This window comes from Microcaecilia unicolor, chromosome 5, assembly GCF_901765095.1.
Source record: "Microcaecilia unicolor chromosome 5, aMicUni1.1, whole genome shotgun sequence".
Lineage (NCBI taxonomy): Eukaryota > Metazoa > Chordata > Amphibia > Gymnophiona > Siphonopidae > Microcaecilia > Microcaecilia unicolor.
This window is the reverse complement of record NC_044035.1, coordinates 296,623,363-296,643,177: the sequence shown is the minus strand read 5'-3', so window position 1 is coordinate 296,643,177 and position 19,815 is coordinate 296,623,363. Positions and strand designations below refer to the sequence as shown.

Here is a 19,815-nt window from a genome sequence, read left to right as displayed (position 1 = left end):
CAAGTGTGTTGAATATTTCTGTGGTAACACATAAAATTCAATATAAAACGCGTTATCTTAAAGTACAGGCCAACTGTTCTACAGCAAGGGTGGTATATATGATCATCTGCCCATGTCCCAGAATATATATTGGTCAAACTTTAAGAGCTATCAGGGTTCGTATTACTGACCATCTAAGTTGGATACAAACTGGAGTTACAGATGCACCTTTAGTAAAGCAATGGACAGCACTAAAGCATGACTTGACTGACCTTAAATTTGTGGTGTTAGAAATTTTCGGCAAAATATCTTTGGATTTACAATGGAACCAGAAGGGCTCAACCAGGAAGTAGCGTGGTGGGCATTCTTATAATGAGATATCATAAGAACATAAGGACATAAGAACATAAGCATTGCTATACTGGGTCAGAGAAGGTCCATCAAGCCCAGCATCCTGTTTCCAACAGTGGCCAATCCAGGTTACAAGAACCTGAAAAGATCCCAAAACATTACAATACAATACATTTTATGCTGCTTATCCTAGAAATAAACCGTGGATTTTCTCCAAGTCCATTTTAATAATGGCTTATCAACTTTTCTTTTAGGAAGTTATCCAAACCTTTTTTAAAACAGTCGTAATTGTTTCAGTGATTTTCATTCCTACAGAATCTAAAATTTAGGTACATAGGTTCTTTAAATGTTTCTCTGAGGTGGGCAAGTGACCCCGCAGTTTTTTTAAAAGTGGGGACTTTCCCACTTCCGGGTTGCTCTGGTATCTCTTTCACATTGAAAAGTACATTATGAGGTACTGTTTTGTTCCTACCATTTCTAACTAATAGATTTTATAACTATATATTGTAGGACATTTTATAAAGATGTATATACTATTTGAATTTTCATATGTTTTCAGGGACTCTTAACAGCCAGTTTGAAGTACCGAGTTGGGCTCCTTGAAACAGCATGATCCCGAAATATGGTCCATGTCAGGACCCAAGAGTTGTACTTTAAAATTAAGTGTAAAGTCATATATGTTTATTTAGCATGTTATGGCACAAAAAAAATATTTATGAAAAAAATGTGTGATGATTATATTTTTATGGACATAGAAACATAGATTCATCGAATCATGACAGCAGATAACGGCCAAATGGTCCATCCTGTCTGCCTTTCCTCAATAACCACTAGCTCCTCCTTTTCCTAAGGGATCCCACACACCTGTCTCACGTTTTCTTAAATTCCGACAAAGTCCTCGTCTCCACAACCTCCATCGGGAGACCATTCCATGCATCCACCACCCTTTCCGTGACATAGTATTTTCTTAGATTCTTACTAAGCCTATTTCCTCTTAACTTAATCCTATGCCTTCTTATTCCAGAGTTTTCCTTCATTTGGAAAAGACACACCTCCTGTGTATTAACGCTGTGTATTAACGCCACAGAGGTATTTAAACGTCTCTATCATAGTCCCTCTCTCTCAGAGTATACATGTTGAGGTCTATGAGCCTGTCCCCATATGTTTTATGATAGAGACCATTTACCAATTTGGTAGCCGGCCTCTGGACTGACTCCATCTTGTTTATATTTTCTGTAGATGCGGTCTCCAGAATTGCACGCAGTACTCCAAATGGTGCCTCACCAGAGACTTATACAAGGGCTCTATCACCTCTTTTTTCCTACTAGTCATCCCTCTCCTTATGCACCCAAGCATTCTTCTAGCTTTGACCGTTGCTTTTTCTACCTGTTTGGCCACCTTAAGGTCTTCGGACACAATCACCCCCAAGTCCCGCTATTCTTCCATACACAGAAGTACTTCACCCTCTATACTGTACCATTCCCTTGGATTATTGTAACCCAAGTGCATGACCCTACATTTCTTAGCATTACATTTTAGTTGCCAATTTTCAGACCAGTCTTCAAGCTTCACTGGATCCTTCCTCATGCCATCCACACCCTCCAGGGGTCTGCCCTACTACAGAGTTTGATATCATCTGCAAAGAGACAAAACTTACCAGACAGCCCTTCCGCAATATCACTCACACAGATGTTAAAAATGGCCGGCCCAAGTCCCGATCTCTGCAGCACACCACTGATAACATCCCTTTCCTCAGTGCAAGCTCCATTTACCACTACCCTCTGTCTCCTCCTATTTAACCAGTGTTTAACCCAGTCAGTCACTTTAGGCCCCGTACCAAGGGCACTCAGTTTATTTATCAGTCGCCTGTGTGGAACTGTGTCAAATGTTTCGACCAGTCAGTCTGTGAAAGTCCGCTTAAAAAACGAATGAGTATATTATAACAACATTTCTAATTGAGTGGTATTTAAATTAATTGACAAGTAGTTTATGTGAATTTTCAATAGAACATTGGAAAATAAGGGTGGCAGTGATTGGGAAAATCACAATAAAAGCTATAGGAAGAGGATACTGTATACAATTTAAAAATGGAAAAGCAAAAAAAAAAAACCCCCATTTAAAAGGTACTGAAGCATGAATGTGCATTGTAGCATGTGCTGTGAAAACACATGCAGAAAGGTATTCAAGTAGTGCAATGAACTAGTGACAAAATGGGATAAAGCTAATGATATCAGGAAGATCCATTTTAAAAGCAAGTGTAAACATGAAAATGTTAGGGAAACTAGTTGGTCATAACATTGTGTTTGTTTTTCATAGGTTTGTGCCAGTTGTTTGTATCATTGGCACTGGAGGTATGCTGCCGCCATCTTTTCCTGTCTCTATGATCCCGTACACAATTTTTCTTAAAATTTTTAACCACAAATGGCATTTCAATCACTTTATATCTCAAAATTTTTCACAAACATCTTGCATTTTTAGCGTGAGTGCTTTTCAGCTTGGAGAAGAGACGGCTGAGGGGAGACATGATAGAGGTATATAAAATAATGAGTGCAGTGGAACAGGTGGATGTGAAGCGTCTGTTCACGCTTTCCAAAAATACTAGGACTAGGGGGCATGCGATGAAACTACAGTGTAGAAATTTTAAAACAAATCGGAGAAAAGTTTTCTTCACCCAACGCATAATTAAACTCTGGAATTCGTTGCCAGAGAATGTGGTGAAGGCGGTTAGCTTGACAGAGTTTTAAAAGGGGTTAGACGGTTTCCTAAAGGACAAGTCCATAAACCACTACTAAATGGACTTGGGAAAAATCCACAATTCCAGGAATAACATGTATAGAATGTTTGTACGTTTGGGAAGGTTGCCAGGTGCCCTTGGCCTGGATTGGCCGCTGTCGTGGACAGGATGCTGGGCTTGATGGACCCTTGGTCTTTTCCCAGTGTGGCATTGCTTATGTACTTATATGTACTTATGTCATTAGGAAGGATTTCCTTGAACTCACCTAATTTGAACTAGTGTGTTCATATTGATTGATTCTCCTGCCCCTGAATATTGTTTGTAGTTAAGTGTATAACTGTACAAACCCATTTGGAGATGCTGCCCCTAAAGTAGCTACTCTGAACATTTCAAAACCCTTGAAGAACTAGATAGAACAATGATTTCCAAAGCTCTCCTATTGACACCACAGGCAGTCAAGGTTTCAGGATATCTACAATGCATATGCATCGGATAAATTTGTACACACCAAGTTTTGCGTGTATGGAAATCAGACATGGAGACTTTTGGTGGATGTCTTGAAAACCTGACTGGTTGCATAGTCAGAAAGACAGGTTTGGAAACCACTGACAAAGAAATGTGAAAGGAGATTGAGAATTCTAATGAATTTCGTTTGTAACTATGCTGACAGAATTACAGCAAACTGTAGGTGGTACTGCTGCTTTAAGAGAGGGGAGGAGGGGAGCTGATAAGAGGCAAGTCTGCCTCTGAGGCAAGCTGTGAGAGCAGAGCTCAGTCACAGCAACTAAAGCGACCCTGATTGAACAAAATCCTTGACTGAATACCAGTTGAATGCAGATAGGAAAGCACAGCCAAGCACACTGTACCTGAAGCAATTCATGGATCACCATCAAACCAATGTTTTTGATTTCACCTGCAACTGTTGATCTATTAGTTTGCTTCCTGTCTATCCTACACAGCAAGTCCTGTATAGCTTTTGTCTTGCAAGATTAGGGAAAGCTGCACAATCACCAATGGATGAGGAGGATAACGATTATTTTAATAAAAATGAGACATACTGTGGAAATGTGAACAATAGTTGCTTCCAGTCAGGAAAGGATGGGGGCCCAGAGGTGGTGATTGTCCCTGTTCTCTTTGGAGTGATATTTCTCCTTGGCATCACTGGAAATACCTTGGTTATGATAGTCATTGGGAGAATCAAGTCCAGAAGATCCCGTAGCACTACCAATACCTTCATCTTGAACCTCAGCATAGCTGATCTTTCTTTTCTCTTCTTCTGTGTTCCATTTCAAGCTACTATCTATTCCTTGTCAGAGTGGGTCTTTGGAGCTTTCCTCTGCAAATTTGTGCATTACTTTGTGATGGTGAGCATGCTGGTCAGTATCTTCACCTTGGTGGCTATGTCTGTGGACAGGTACATTGCAGTTGTCCATGCCAAGAGGTCTACATGCATCAGGAGCAAGAAGAATGCCTCCATTGGTGTGACTGTGATCTGGATCCTATCTTGTGTCATTGCTATCCCCGTGGCTCAGCATCAGTCCCTGACAGGGCACAAACAGGCTCCAAATAGCACTTTCTGCTGGGAACAGTGGCCAGAGGATATAGCAGCCAAACAGACCTACAAAGTTTCCATTATCATCATTGGCTACCTGCTGCCTCTGGTACTTATAACTTGCTGCTATGCTAAGGTGAGACAAGTCCTAGAAAAATAAATTGAGCATTAACAGATGTAACGTTTCCTAGATTGGTAGGAAAACTGTGTTTTAGTTCTTAATCAATTCTAATGACTTTTGATCTGCCAACATAGTAGAAGTGCACTTGCAAGTATTAATTTAGGAATACATTCTTAAATATATATATGCATGTATTCAAAAGAAGGACTTTTTATGAGAATGAACGTAAATATTTTTAAATAGCTATGTTTAGCTAAAAATCATTCAATTATGTATTAAAACAAACACCAAGATCCAGGTACATGAAAGTGTAACTTCTAAGGCGTGACAAATGTTCATTACTTGCTTCTCAAGGTTCTGAACAAATTACACTAACTCTATGGGGAAGAAAGCACTGATAATCATGCACCTGAAAAATTCAATGCCACCATGAATAAAGCTGTAAGAAGAGATTATAACTTGTGTTTGTTTTCTTACTAAGAGATCTCTAATTATTCTTATATCTGCCAAAACAAATCTAGCACATTAGTTTTGTACCTTTATAATGTGGTGAACATGTACATGTAGGTTAATGTTTTCAGGATGAAGATTTACTTCTAGTTCACTGAATAAACTGCCATTACATGGCATGAGGAATGCATTTAATAGATGGATTTCCTTGTAATTAATTGGTTTAGATTGTTTGGTTTCCTAGCTGTTATGCTCAGGTTAGCCTAATTGCTTAGTTACAAAATTGTCGTAATGTAAAAATGTATGCTCAGAGCACCAGATACAAAATCAGCTCTTAATTATATTTCCCAGGCTTCCATCTGGTTGCAACAGTTTGGTTTCAGAAATTTCATTTTTCTTTAAAAAAAAAAAAAAAATATATATATATATATATATATATATAGAAATAGATAATTTAGAGGCCGATTCGCAATGATACATTAAGTTTTTAATGTGGAAAACATGTTATTTACAATAGGGGTTATTTAATAATAATGCACATTTTCTGCTTTAAGACTTTACCACTCCTTAGTGAATCAGCATCTGAGAGTTAACAGGCAATAGATTAGCATACAGCAGATGTCTGATATAACTTCTTTTTGTAAATGGTATTATGCAAAACTGGAATGATTGTACTGTTGCACATCAGTGCAGTTATATTAAATCTGTACTGGAAAATAATCATTCCAACTCCAAACCTTCAATCTGTAGAGAATGCATAATCCTAAGCAATAGAATAATAATAATAATACCATGCCCACACAACACACTTGAAATCCAAGTCTCAAGCTTTTTGAGTAGCACTGAAGGAAAATCAAGCATCCTAACATTCCCAGTGGGTCTCTCCACCCTTGACTCCAGAAAACCTGTGGAAGTACTTTTAGCCCTGTTTAACGGACAACATTTCATAAAATACCTTGTTGTTGACCAGTGCCTTCAGGACCAAGGTTCTGCTCCCTTGACCTGGGAATATTCACTCTCCTTCAACACTTCTCCAAAAGAATCCTCATCAGGACTCTTCCAACTAGCAAGAAAGCCTACCCACTCTCTCCATAGGAAGGAAGACCTACTGCTGGCCCCTTCCTTGGAACTCTGGACAGTGCAGCCTCCTGCTGCTTTCTACCTGTTCCCTGGTTGATGACACTGCTCGGGGCTCTGAGAGCTTCCTTTATACTACTACCCACCCTTAGAGATAGGCTACACCTCCCTCTATCTTGCATCACCATATAGGGATCCTCCTCTGGAAAGTTCCTCTTTCCAAACACATAGTACAGAAATCACCCTCACAGTGCCCTGTGGTTCTCCGTAGTCTCTGCTGGCAGAAATAAAGGTAAACAGCACAGCAAACACATGTTTTAAATAACAGCATACAAAACAATATTACAACAATAAGGTGGCTATCTTAGGACCATAATTACTAAGGAGGGTATTTATTAAGGTGTGGTAAAAGTTGGGCTTTTACCGCACCCTACTTTCCTGCTGTAGTTACTAACCTGTTGTAGCTCAGTACCGCAAGTTAGTCACTCCTGTGGTATATGAATACTACTACTTGTAATCAGCCTCACAAGCTGTGCTATTCTTATTGCCCAGGAGCATCAGGCACTAAGCCATGGCCTGATGCCCCAGGTACTTCTTAAAGGGGCCAGTGCTAATTCAGCAGCTGCCCCCTCTCTTTTCCCCTAATAGCCCCCCCATGGACCCTTGGACATCCCTCTCCCCATGCCCCTACCCCAAAGACCCCTTCAATCACCAAAAGCATCCCCCTTCCCTCCTGTAGCTGCCCCTCCCCCTGGCCTACATTTAATAATCCCTAGTGTCTAGTGGGTTAAAGGCAGGAGCAATGCCCATTGCCAACATCAGGTTCAAAATGGTAGCAGTATTTTGCTGATGCTATTTTTTCTAGGAATAATGAAATTTGCAGTGTTCATCACTAGATGCATTATTCAATTTACTTAGTAATACGCTGTTTTGCATGCATTTGAATGCTTTGCATCTCATTACTGTGTATCCTATGGTACCTAATATTAACATGCATTATGATAATATAACAGGTGTTACTGCCCTTTAGCATGCATAAAGCAGCAAACAACACATGTTAGGGCTGTTGAATTTGCCCTCCAAGTAAGTGGCCTTGAGGAGCATCCCATGTTAGTGTGCCCAATGCCACATTTAGTTGACCTCCTGACACATAGGGTGTGATCCAATGCCAACCTGCTTGTTTGTGTAATACATGGCAACCTGATTATTTGAATGAGTACAATTTGGTTGTTCAGCCAATCCCTGAAAGCTTTTAGAGTGTTCCAGATCACCTAGAGCTCCAGATGGTTGATTTAGAGATCTGTTTCCTGGGCTGACCAAGCACCTTGAGTGTGAAACCCATCTAAGTGAGCTCCCCATTCTAGATGGAATGCATCTGTCGTCAGCACCTTCATGGGCTGTGGAATTTGGAATGGGAGTCCCAGAGTCAAACTGGATCAAATTGTCCATGAGAGTAGGGACTGAACCAGCTCTGGCGGAACTCAGATGACATCCTGTAGGTTCCCCGTGGGCTGACATCACTGGGAAGCTAGGGTCCACTGGCCAGTTTGTCATGTGAAGATGTGCCATGGGTGTCACATGAACAGTAGAAGCTAGAGGTTGGTAAGGGGTGAGAGGTAGAGAAGATAAGCTGGGGAGGTAATGAATACAGAAAGTAGAAATGGGCAACTTGAAAGTGGGTGAAATACTGGAAATAGGAAACATGGAAGAATATGACACAGGTAGGAATGGGAGAATTAGGGAGGTAAGTACAAGAAGTAAAAAGCTGATAAATAGGGGAATGACAGAGACTTTAGATGGGGGGAGGAGAAATAAAATTTAAGTACCTGTTGGTTTAAAAAAAAAAAAGCAGATGAGAGAAATAGAGAAAAAATGAGACAGAAGGATCTGAGTCAGAGGTAGATATAAGATTAGAGAAGAAGATGGACAGTGAAAAGCAGAAAGTGGAAATTAAATCCTGAAAAAGGACTCGGGAGAACACCAACAAGAGGATGTTGTAAGGACAGACCGGGACCAACCCAAGTAGAAAAAAATGGTCAGGCAACCAAGGTAGAAAAAAAATTGATTCTCACTATTTAGAGAAATGTGATGTCAGCTTTGAAAATGTGGATTTCTTTTACTTTATTTTGTTCAGAAGGAAATGCATTTCTGTTTCTCTTTTCTCAGTTTTCCACTGCTCATAATCTGGTTTCTTGGGTTTTAAATTTCATTTTTGCCTAGGTATTTGTTTCTAATCCGTAGTCTCTCTCTCTCTCTCTCTCTCTCTTTTTTTTTGTTTTTACTAAGTTAACAATGTGTGTTTTCCTTTTGTAGTCACAAAGAAGGATTATTTTAACATGTAGATTCTGTGTTCGGGTGTTCTTTTTCCAATTAGAGGTACTCTGTTGTTCTAGAATATTTGCAGTGCTGACTTTCATAGGAAGGGTTAGTACAGTTTGAGTGTCTATTTGCAACATTTTATGTTAGTTCTCAATGTCTGGTAATGAAGGCATTTGAGTTTCTTTCATGTGACACCAGAGTTTGAACAGAATGTTTTTTGTAATTGTACTTCTGCTCTGTGCCTGTTGCTGCAAATTTTATTGGTTGATTTGGGAATGTTCCATTTAAATTAATAATTATACTCTATGGGGGCAATTCTATAGCTGGACACCACAATTTGGGTGTAATAATGCTTCACGTTAAGCATCAATTCTATAAAGGAATCAGTGCACCAAGATGCCGTTAGAGAATACTAGCCTAAGTTGGATTTGATGCAGCTAAATATAAGTGTGAACAGTTACGCCAGGTCTCTAGCAAGCATATCTGTTCACGGCTAAATGTGGCACTTTAGCATATAATTTATTACATGCATGCTCCTTGCACTTATGTGCTAAGTGACTTGTGTGTGTAAATTATAGAATAGTGTTTTAGTACTTATGCACATAAGTGTGCATTGTATACATGCAAATGTTAGTATTTTATAACATATGTGCACAAATGGTGCCTAGAATTAGGGTGTATGTGATTTACAAAAAATTGAATAAATGTAAACTGGTGTGGGAACTTGGAAACTGAATGTGAAACTGGGGCAGAACTTGGTTCCCCCCAAAGAAAAATACATTCTGCTGTCCCTGGGAGGGAAGAAGAGAAAGAAAGTGCTAGGGTGGGAGGTGTTGGTTGGGAGGAAAAGAGAGAGGAGATTCTAGATGGGTAGGGGGCACCAACTAATAAGCAGCAGGGGGGCACCAGAAACCCTAGCACTGGCTCTGGACGGAGGAGACTCACAGTTCTTCACTTGAGCGTCCCATAAAATCTCATGAAGTGGGACCATCACAGTCTCTCCAGGAGGAGAACTGTAGTCCAAGACCTCAAACATCTTAGCCCTGGGCTCGTCTTCCACTTCCAAAGGAATTGGGAAGGCAGCTGCCATCTCCTTCACAAAAGAGGGGAAGGAAAGGCTCTCAGGTGGAGACACCCTCCTTTTCTATGGAGGGGAGGGATCAGATGGGATGCCATGAGTGCTCCTCAGATGTCAGCCAAGATCTCCTCATGGGAAAACTGAGACTGAGCCTGCCTCAACAAAGAGGTCCCATAACCCTAAGAAAGACATTGAGGTATTCGCTCCAGCCTCAACTCCGGCAAAGCTTCCACCACCGACTGCAGGTGTCATCGGCATCAGAGACCTCACTGCAGGCTGGCAGCCATTCAGGACTGAAGCAAGAAGCATGGCTGACACAAGCACCCCAGACGCCGATGCACTCTGCAAGAAGCCTACCAAAAGTTCAAGGAGCAAGGCCCGTAGGTGCTCATCAAAGGCCGACATTGAGAAAGGATGCTGGTTTAGAAGCAGGCTGCAGAATCTGCAGGATCGAAGTGGGTGCTTGGTCCTGGCAGTGTGGAGACCCATGCACTGGCACCTCCTGTATGGAAGGGGAGTGGTCCTCCCGGCACTGATGCTTCTCAGAGATCAGTGAAACCCTCAGTGCCCCAGTGCTTCCGGTATCATGTGTCGAGGGGAATCAATGCCAATGCTTCTTCCAGTGCCTGGCATTGATGCTCCCCGGTGCTGAAGAGGATGACTTTGAGTCACCTCATCGCCTCGGGGTCTGGTCTGACACTGATTTGTCCTGGGAGGCCTGCATAGCAGCCAGCTTCAAGGCAGGTAGCGACACACTTGATGCATGGTCAATCCCAGTGTGTAAGGGACTTGCAGTCATATAGACCAACGTGCCCGATGCCGATGTCAGCGCCGAAGATACTGATGCTGACACAGATGTCTATTTCATATCTGGATCCAAACATCTTTTCTCTCTGAACCTCTGGCCAGCTGTGTTCTCTTCTTCATACACAGACAGACAACACAATTTGCAGGGGTATGATCAGGCCCCAAACACTGCAGACACCAAGAATGGGTGTTTTTGCCAGAGATGGTCCTGTTGCACCGAGTGCAGCACTTGAAGCCACTAGGAACCTTCTATGACATGAAAGGAAAAACAGCCGTGGCCAAATCAAATGACTCAATGGTGCTAAAAAGGGGAAAGCACCAGAGAAAAAAAGAGGGCCTAAACACGGCAAAGCAAGCGCAATAAAATCAAGGAAACTTTTAAAAGAGGCAAAAAAACACAGGGAAGGAATAAAATTAAGATAAATCCCAAGGGACGTATAAAAAACAAAAGGGAAGGCACAAAAACACCGAAGGCCGAACCAGTTGTGAGGCTTGGAAATGAACGCATCTTCTCCTTGTTGCGGGAAAAAAGAGAACTGCTGGTGGGTGGGAAGACACTCGCTCATGCACGATGGAGCACATCTCACGCTCAAAGACCTATTTTAAGCTTGTTACAACCTGCGTACCAGCAACGCAGACCCACGTTACCCACATGTGAGAATTATAGGCCTGCTTGTCCTCAGAGAATCTTTTGTGTTTCATGTATAATGAATAAAGGTTGAATACACTTCATAATTCATATACATATTATGATCCACAACTTCATCTACATTCAAAGAAGAATAACATCAAATTTTCAAATAACAGGCCTTGAGATCTACAGACTCTCACGGGCTAGTGGAGTTTTTCCGAAATCCAGATGGATACATAACATCCTTTTGACTTAGAACCCAGGATAACTGTCTTGTATCCATAGTCAACACACATTGGTACTCCAAAACATTATCAGCCCAATACTCAAAAGCACATATCCAAGTAGCTGAAACTACTACCCAGACAAATGCTACTGACCAGGGCCAGCCTTCAATTTCAGTGGCATTGTTCAGGTAATGCCACTGAAAATCATTGTAGATTGCTCCTGTCAGGGTGGTCCATGGACAGAGCTAGGGTGATCCCAGGAGCTATCTGATTTATGTGATAGTCTATTTAATCGTATAAATATTCAGATAGATAGAATAGCAAAAAGGTCATTCTGGTTGCCTATCTGGATAACGGACTGAGTACTGCTGGCATAATCCTTACAAAAACATCAAAATACGTTATACCAGTGCTTCCCACATTTTTCTTGGGGACGCCACAGGATATACACAATGAATCTGCATGAAATCAGCTTGCATATACTGTCACTCCAAGGCATACAAATTGATCTCATGCATATTCACTGGGATATCCTGAAAGAGAAGAGGTTGTGAGGTCCCCAGGACAGGTTTGGAAAACTTTGCATTAAACACACATGAACTGTGTCTTAAATGCATACAACATTTAGGAGAAATACTCACTTAAAAATCCCCTTTCAGGTATCCAGGATGCAGGCTAAAAAAACAACATACATTTTGGCTCACTGAGTTTGACACCCTTAAACCCTCCTTCCTTATGGTAAAGCATTTGTGGGGGCGAAACCCCCTTTGAAATTGATCCTTTGTAGATATCCTGCTGTGAGTGATTGCTAGCTAGGATCTAGTTTAGGATCTGCCCTATCTCCTTTTTAATTGTTAGTCTTAGCAGCTGGGTTCCATTCGGGTAAAGTAGACCTAGTCCGGCTGGAATAAGATCTCCATTTCCCCCCCAAAAAATCTCCTCAGTTTCTAATAAACCCAAAGGCCTCCTCCATGCACTCTTGTCTCATGTGTGCATTGAGACTGCAGAATCTGACCACTGGGGGTCTTGTGCATGGAACTGGGGCATTTCCAGCAGTGCTACCAAGGATATTTTGACTGTTTTCTATCTACTAGCATCCTCCTGAACTTTCTAATATAGTTGGTGCTCATATGGATGACAATAACTGCTTATTATTAGCACTTTCTAAAATCCAACCTAGGCAGAGTATGAAATCTGGGCCCATGGTACTTAGCCAGGCATTACAAAGTCATTCTCATGGCTGCCAGCCAACCAACTATCTATGTTCTGATTTTATACTGATGTTTTAAACTGCTTAGATTTTTGGTAGATTTTGCAGTACATCAAAGTTAAACAATGAACTGTGACCTATATTCCTTATGACAAGTCACCAATAACAATGGTAGTCCTATCACTACCCTCCTAGAATCACGGACCTAATGTTGTATCCTTGGTACAAAGAATAATATCTCAGGTAAGCAGGTCCTAGCTGCAGGATCACTTCTTACCACTGAAAGGTGATGCTCTATTTCCTGATGACCTTGCTTATTAGAGTTGTATAGAGGCTGTCAGAATAAAGGTGAGACTGCTCTACTATGTCTCAGCTCCTCTAAATCAGTCATTCTAGCACCCAGGGACCATACACAATTTCTGAATGTTGGGAGTTTTTTTGCAGTAGGTGAATACATGTAATTTCTGTTCAGAAGGAAGAAAGTCATGTATATGGCACTCAGGAACCTGTTTACTAAACCACATTAAGCAGTGAACGAGGTGTAAGTGCCTCTCTGCTAACCAGGCAATTATGAGTGTACACTAATTGCAATATTAGGCTACAACCAAATAGCCAACATGCTGGGAATGGCCCTATATACTGGCATACTAATTTTGCTGTTACTGCATGCTACTTTTGAGTACTAAGTCACACTACCATCAATTTTTAGTGCCTTTTAGTTAATGAACCCCTTAGCGCAGTGGTTTCCTAACCTAGTCCTGGAGGTTTTCAGGATATCCACAATGGATATCCATGAGAAATATTTGCATGCAGTGAAGGCAGATTTGTCCCCCAAATATTCATTGTGGATATCCAGAAAACCTAACTGGCTGGGGTGCCTCCAGGACCCTGTTTGGGAACAACTGCCTCAGTGCAAAAGACTTTATAGCCTGCATTCTGCTGCAAGACATATACTTCTTTCTAGCTCATGAAGGATTGAAGTTTTCCAAGTGATTAGAATTCTAATAAGTATGTGAGTAGTCTGAAATCATTAGTTTAATTACATAATGATACAATTTAGTGCATTTGTACTTCCCTCTATTGTTGAGGTTTTATTGTTGTAATCCACTTAGAACTTTGAATGAAACGAATATAAGACTACAGATAGTATAGTAAAGTGTAGTACAGTAATTCATTAGACACAAGATTTCTATTAATACTAATGCTGCAAAATGATGATTATGCGAAGGCCATTTCCTAACAGTGTAGGAAAACTCAATCACCACACAGTTAAGGGAATTTATAAGATGATGGGTGAGAACTGGGGTGGGATGGGCAGGAATAAAAAAAATGCTTAAAAGTGCTTAAATTCTGGTAGCAGATAATCTCTAGACATAAAGAATAAACCACAAAAATAAAAAGGGGGGAAGGAGTAAAATACATTTAAGCTGGGAAGATACTCTAGAACTAACACTTGTTTAAACACATGAGAGCAGGTAAATACCTGCAAGCAAAATTCAAAAGTCAACCTGACTTACCTACAGCCGTGAATAAACTGATCACTTGTCTAACATCAATTCAAGAATGGGCTAAACACAACAAACTTTGCCTGAACCCGAGTAAAACCGAGCTTCTCTGGGTCCCTAACACAAGTGGATATAAGTGCAAAGCGGAGATAAGGAGGGCAAAAAAGGACTTTGAGAAGAAATTAGCGTTGGAAGCAAAAATACATAGTAAAAATTTTTTTAGATACATTAAAAGCAGGAAACCGGCCAAAGAGTCGGTTGGGCCGCTGGACGAAAATGGTGTTAAAGGGGCGATCAAGGAGGACAAAGCCGTAGCGGAGAAATTAAATGAATTCTTTGCTTCGGTCTTCACCGAGGAGGATTTGGGGGGGACACCGGTGCCGGAAAGAATATTTGAAGCGGGGGAGTCGGAGAAACTAAACAAATTCTCTGTAACCTTGGAGGATGTAATGGGTCAGTTCAGCAAGCTGAAGAGTAGTAAATCACCGGGACCTGATGGTATTCATCCCAGAGTATTAATAGAACTAAAAAATGAACTTGCGGAGCTACTGTTAGAAATATGCAATCTGTCCCTAAAATCGAGTGTAGTACCGGAAGACTGGAGGGTAGCCAATGTTACTCCGATTTTTAAGAAGGGTTCCAGAGGAGATCCGGGAAATTATAGACCGGTGAGTCTGACGTCGGTGCCGGGCAAGATGGTGGAGGCTATTATTAAGAATAAAATTGCAGAGCACATACAAAAACATGGACTGATGAGACAAAGTCAGCACGGATTTAGTGAAGGGAAGTCTTGCCTCACCAATCTAATGCATTTTTTTGAGGGGGTAAGCAAACATGTGGACAATGGGGAGCCGGTTGATATTGTATATCTGGATTTTCAGAAGGCGTTTGACAAAGTGCCGCACGAAAGACTCCTGAAGAAATTGCAGAGTCATGGAATCGGAGGTAGGGTATTATTATGGATTAAGAACTGGTTGAAAGATAGGAAGCAGAGAGTAGGATTGCGTGGCCAGTATTCTCAGTGGAGGAGGGTAGTTAGTGGGGTCCCGCAGGGGTCTGTGCTGGGTCCGTTGCTTTTTAATGTATTTATAAATGACCTAGAGATGGGAATAACTAGTGAGGTAATTAAATTCGCCGATGACACAAAATTATTCAGGGTCGTCAAGTCGCAGGAGGAATGTGAACGATTACAGGAGGACCTTGCGAGACTGGGAGAATGGGCGTGCAAGTGGCAGATGAAGTTCAATGTTGACAAGTGCAAAGTGATGCATGTGGGTAAGAGGAACCCGAATTATAGCTACGTCTTGCAAGGTTCCGCGTTAGGAGTTACGGATCAAGAAAGGGATCTGGGTGTCGTCGTCGATGATACGCTGAAACCTTCTGCTCAGTGTGCTGCTGCGGCCAGGAAAGCGAATAGAATGTTGGGTGTTATTAGGAAGGGTATGGAGTCCAGGTGTGCGGATGTTATAATGCCGTTGTATCGCTCCATGGTGCGACCGCACCTGGAGTATTGTGTTCAGTACTGGTCTCCGTATCTCAAAAAAGATATAGTAGAATTGGAAAAGGTACAGCGAAGGGCGACGAAAATGATAGTGGGGATGGGACGACTTTCCTATGAAGAGAGGCTGAGAAGGCTAGGGCTTTTCAGCTTGGAGAAGAGACGGCTGAGGGGAGATATGATAGAAGTGTATAAAATAATGAGTGGAATGGATCGGGTGGATGTGAAGCGACTGTTCACGCTATCCAAAAATACTAGGACTAGAGGGCATGAGTTGAAGCTACAGTGTGGTAAATTTAAAACGAATCGGAGAAAAGTTTTCTTCACCCAACGTGTAATTAGACTCTGGAATTCGTTGCTGGAGAACGTGGTACGGGCGGTTAGCTTGACGGAGTTTAAAAAGGGGTTAGATAGATTCCTAAAGGACAAGTCCATAGACCGCTATTAAATGGACTTGGAAAAATTCCGCATTTTTAGGTATAACTTGTCTGGAATGTTTTTACGTTTGGGGAGCGTGCCAGGTGCCCTTGACCTGGATTGGCCACTGTCGGTGACAGGATGCTGGGCTAGATGGACCTTTGGTCTTTCCCAGTATGGCACTACTTATGTACTTATGTACTTATGGATACATACCTGACATCAAAATCCCTTTTGGGAAGTATGAACTCCCCCTCAAATCACAAGTCAGGAACCTTGGAATACAGTTAGATTCAACACTTACTCTGATTCCCCAAATCCAAGCAACCTTCAAGAGCTGCTTCTACTATTTGCGACAGCTACGCTGCCTCTCTCCTTACATCGAGAAGGTAAATCTTATCCCTGTTGTGCATGCCATGGTAACATCAAGACTGGATTACTGCAATGAATTATACAATGGTCTGACTACAAAGTGCCTGCATCAGCTCCAGTTGATTCAGAATGCAGCAGCAGGACTCATAGAAGGTTGGAAGTGACGTGACCACATCACACCATTTTTGCAAAAACTTCATTGGCTACCAGTACAATACAGGGCTAAATTTAAAACTCTATGTCTGATCTTCAAGGCCCTGAAAGGAAATGGCCCCCGAGTATCTGAAGAATAGGATGATCCTCCACACACCGCCAAGGACACTAAGGTCCTCCCAGGAACTTTCACTAACTACACCCTCTCCAAAAGATATTACACGATGTGATACCCGCAAGCAAGCCTTCTCCGGAGTAGCCCCCACACTCTGGAATGCATTGCTGAAAGGTTCCGCTTAACACAAGACTACCTCTGCTTCAGGAAGCAGGTGAAAGCTTGGCTCTTCAACCAAGCCTTTAACGGAAGAAGTAACTAACTTGCTAGTCTCACTCACACACACAAGGATTGACTCGGGCTGCACATACTGCAGCGAGATGTGTGTATCCACTCCTACCCTAGCTGAGATAATATTTAACCATCTCTCTGACGTCACGTGCAACTTTCTTCAAATCAATCACCTTACTTTCTAATTCTTCCTACTATCTTACTCATCTATATGTTACAACTTTGCCTTACCCTTCACTACCAATTATAATGTTCTAGTACATATTGTGTTGTCATTGCAAGTAGTACACCATGGCATACTTTGTACTGTTGTTTGAATATTTTTACTGCTCTAATTGCCTCCTGCTCATGTTTGATCTATTCTTACTGTACACCGCCTTGAGTGAAATCCTTCAAAAAGGCGGTAAATAAATCCTAATAAATAAAATAAATAAATAAAAATAAAATCAGAACACCTAGACTGCAGAGTTTGCTCACATTCCTCTCCAAGATACAGAAAAAGGAGACCACTGTCAGACTTGGTGCTTTACACAAAAGCTGTTCTGAGCACAATGGCTTATGATCCCCTATGAATCTCCCACTTACAGTGAGCAGATTAAAATCCCAAAACTACTTTTTAAATTCCAGTAGCACATACTACCTAATCACAACAGAATAAACTCCACGAAAAGAAAAGAAGATTCTGGAGTACTACTACTACTACTACTACTATTTGGTATTTCTATAGCGCTACAAGGCGTACGCAGCGCTGCACAAACATAGAAGAAAGACAGTCCCTGTTCAAAGAGCTTACAATCTAATAGACAAAAAATAAAGTAAGCAAATCAAATCAATTAATGTGTACAGGAAGGAGGAGAGGAGGGTAGGTGGAAACGAGTGGTTACAAGTGGTTACAAGTCAAAAGCAATGTTAAAGAGGTGGGTTTTCAGTCTAGATTTAAAGGTGGCCAAGGATGGGGCAAGACGTAGGGGCTCAGGAAGTTTATTCCAGGCGTAGGGTGCAGCGAGACAGAAGGCGCGAAGTCTGGAGTTGGCAGTAGTGGAGAAGGGAACAGATAAGAAGGATTTATCCATGGAGCGGAGTGCACGGGAAGGGGTGTAGGGAAGGACGAGTGTGGAGAGATACTGGGGAGCAGCAGAGTGAGTGCATTTATAGGTTAGTAGAAGAAGTTTGAACAGGATGCGAAAACGGATAGGGAGCCAGTGAAGCGACTTGAGGAGAGGGGTAGTATGAGTAAAGCGACCTAGCGGAAGACGAGACGGGCAGCAGAGTTTTGAACCGATTGGAGAGGGGAGAGGTGACTAAGTGGGAGGCCAGCAAGAAGCAGATTGCAGTAGTCTAAACGAAAGGTGACAAGGGTGAAGAAAATTTGAAGCTCCTAATGTTCCAACTGGATATTATCTTCCTTGACCCCAGGAAAACCGCAAAAGTCCTCCTCTCCTTTAACAGACAAAATGTTCAACAAATACAATGCTCTCAGGATTAAGTTTCTCTTCCCTTGAGCTGCAAATATTAATTTTACTTCAACACTACTGGAAAAGAATCCATCCTTAGACTCTTCCAACTGATAGAAGAGCAATCTGCTAACCTCCAGAGAAGGAAAAACCACTGTAGTTCCCTCCTCTAGATCACTGGAAAGTGCAGCGTCCTGCTACTTCATACCTATTCGTTTGTCAAAATAGGTCTCTACCAGTTCTGTTTATACTAATGTACTATCTTGGGGGATGGGCTATATCGCCTGCTCTTTTACATCACTTAGGGGCCCTTTTACTAAGGTGCGCTGAAAAATGGCTTGCGGTAGTGTAGGCGCAGACTTTGGGTACACGCCAATCCATTTTTTAGCATGCCTGTAAAAAAGGTCTTTTTTTCATTTTTGCCAAAAATGGATGTGGGGCAAAATCAAAATTGCCGCACATCCATTATGGGTCTGTGACCTTACTGCCAGCCATTGAACTAGCGGTAAAGTCTCACGTGGTAACCGGGCGGTAATGACTTAAGTGCACCAAATGCCACATGGCGTGCGTCCGATATGCACGTCTGAAAATTATTTTGGCTACGCGTATCGGACGCGCAGCAAAAATGAAATTACTGCAAGAGCTGTGGTAGCTGTACGATAACTCCATTTTGGCGCACACTGGGAGCACATAGATGCTTGCATGGCTTAGTAAAAGGGCCTCTAAATAGGATCCTCTTCACTTTGAAAAATCACCTAAGGGATCTTCACAATATATATTTTGGGCAAAATTAAATAATGATGACTTTCCAAGTTATACCTACCATTTGAACTTCTTCTTCTTCTCCTCCTCCTCCTCCTCTCTGTTCTTTTTATCATTTCCAAAAATATTGAGAAAACATATCAGAAATTTTCCCAAATATAGTTAATTTGGCCTATGGAACCTCACACTCTAGAGTCAAAAGTAATCTGTTTTTCATTTGCTGGAGTAACTTACAAGTGAAGAATAAGGTACTGTAGCCATTATTCTCTGGGTTATGATTATTGAAGCATACAATAATGTAATTGCATATCTAACTCATCCAGTATATATATATATATATATATATATATATATATATATATATATATATATATATATATATTTATTTATTTATTTATTTATTTATTTATTTTTTTTTTTTATTTTTTTTTAAATAAACTCCTACATTCTTGTGACAAAAGAATATTGGCTTCTTTCTCCTTTTAGGTGCTTCATCATCTTCACAAAAAAGTTAAGAATATGTCAAAGAAATCAGAGCAATCTAAGAGAAAGGTGAGGATATGGCAGAACTCTGTGTATCCTAACAATAAGAAAGGTTACTTCTAATGATTGCATTTCAGCAAGGTAAATGGTTTATTCTACCTGGGGCAATGATTTGTAATGCCTGAGTCATATCTGGTCTTTATTAAAGACTTTTAGCTGAGAGTGATCACTTTGGATTAGAGTACTTTTTAGAACTTGGTGATGGATCGTCTCTTAAGTTCTTCCTTCC

The 19,815-nt window shown here is 41.3% G+C and overlaps 1 protein-coding gene across 1 annotated transcript in view; it reads left to right on the top strand.

Moving 5' to 3' along the window:
- The first annotated feature begins 4,077 nt into the window (after positions 1-4,077).
- The window catches only part of LOC115471352 (galanin receptor type 1-like), an 84,245-nt gene continuing 68,507 nt past the window's right edge, over positions 4,078-19,815 (top strand). The window contains exons 1-2 of the mRNA XM_030205051.1: positions 4,078-4,752; positions 19,530-19,595. Of these exons, the coding sequence (XP_030060911.1) occupies positions 4,078-4,752; positions 19,530-19,595 (741 nt within the window). The remainder of the gene's footprint in view (positions 4,753-19,529; positions 19,596-19,815) is intronic.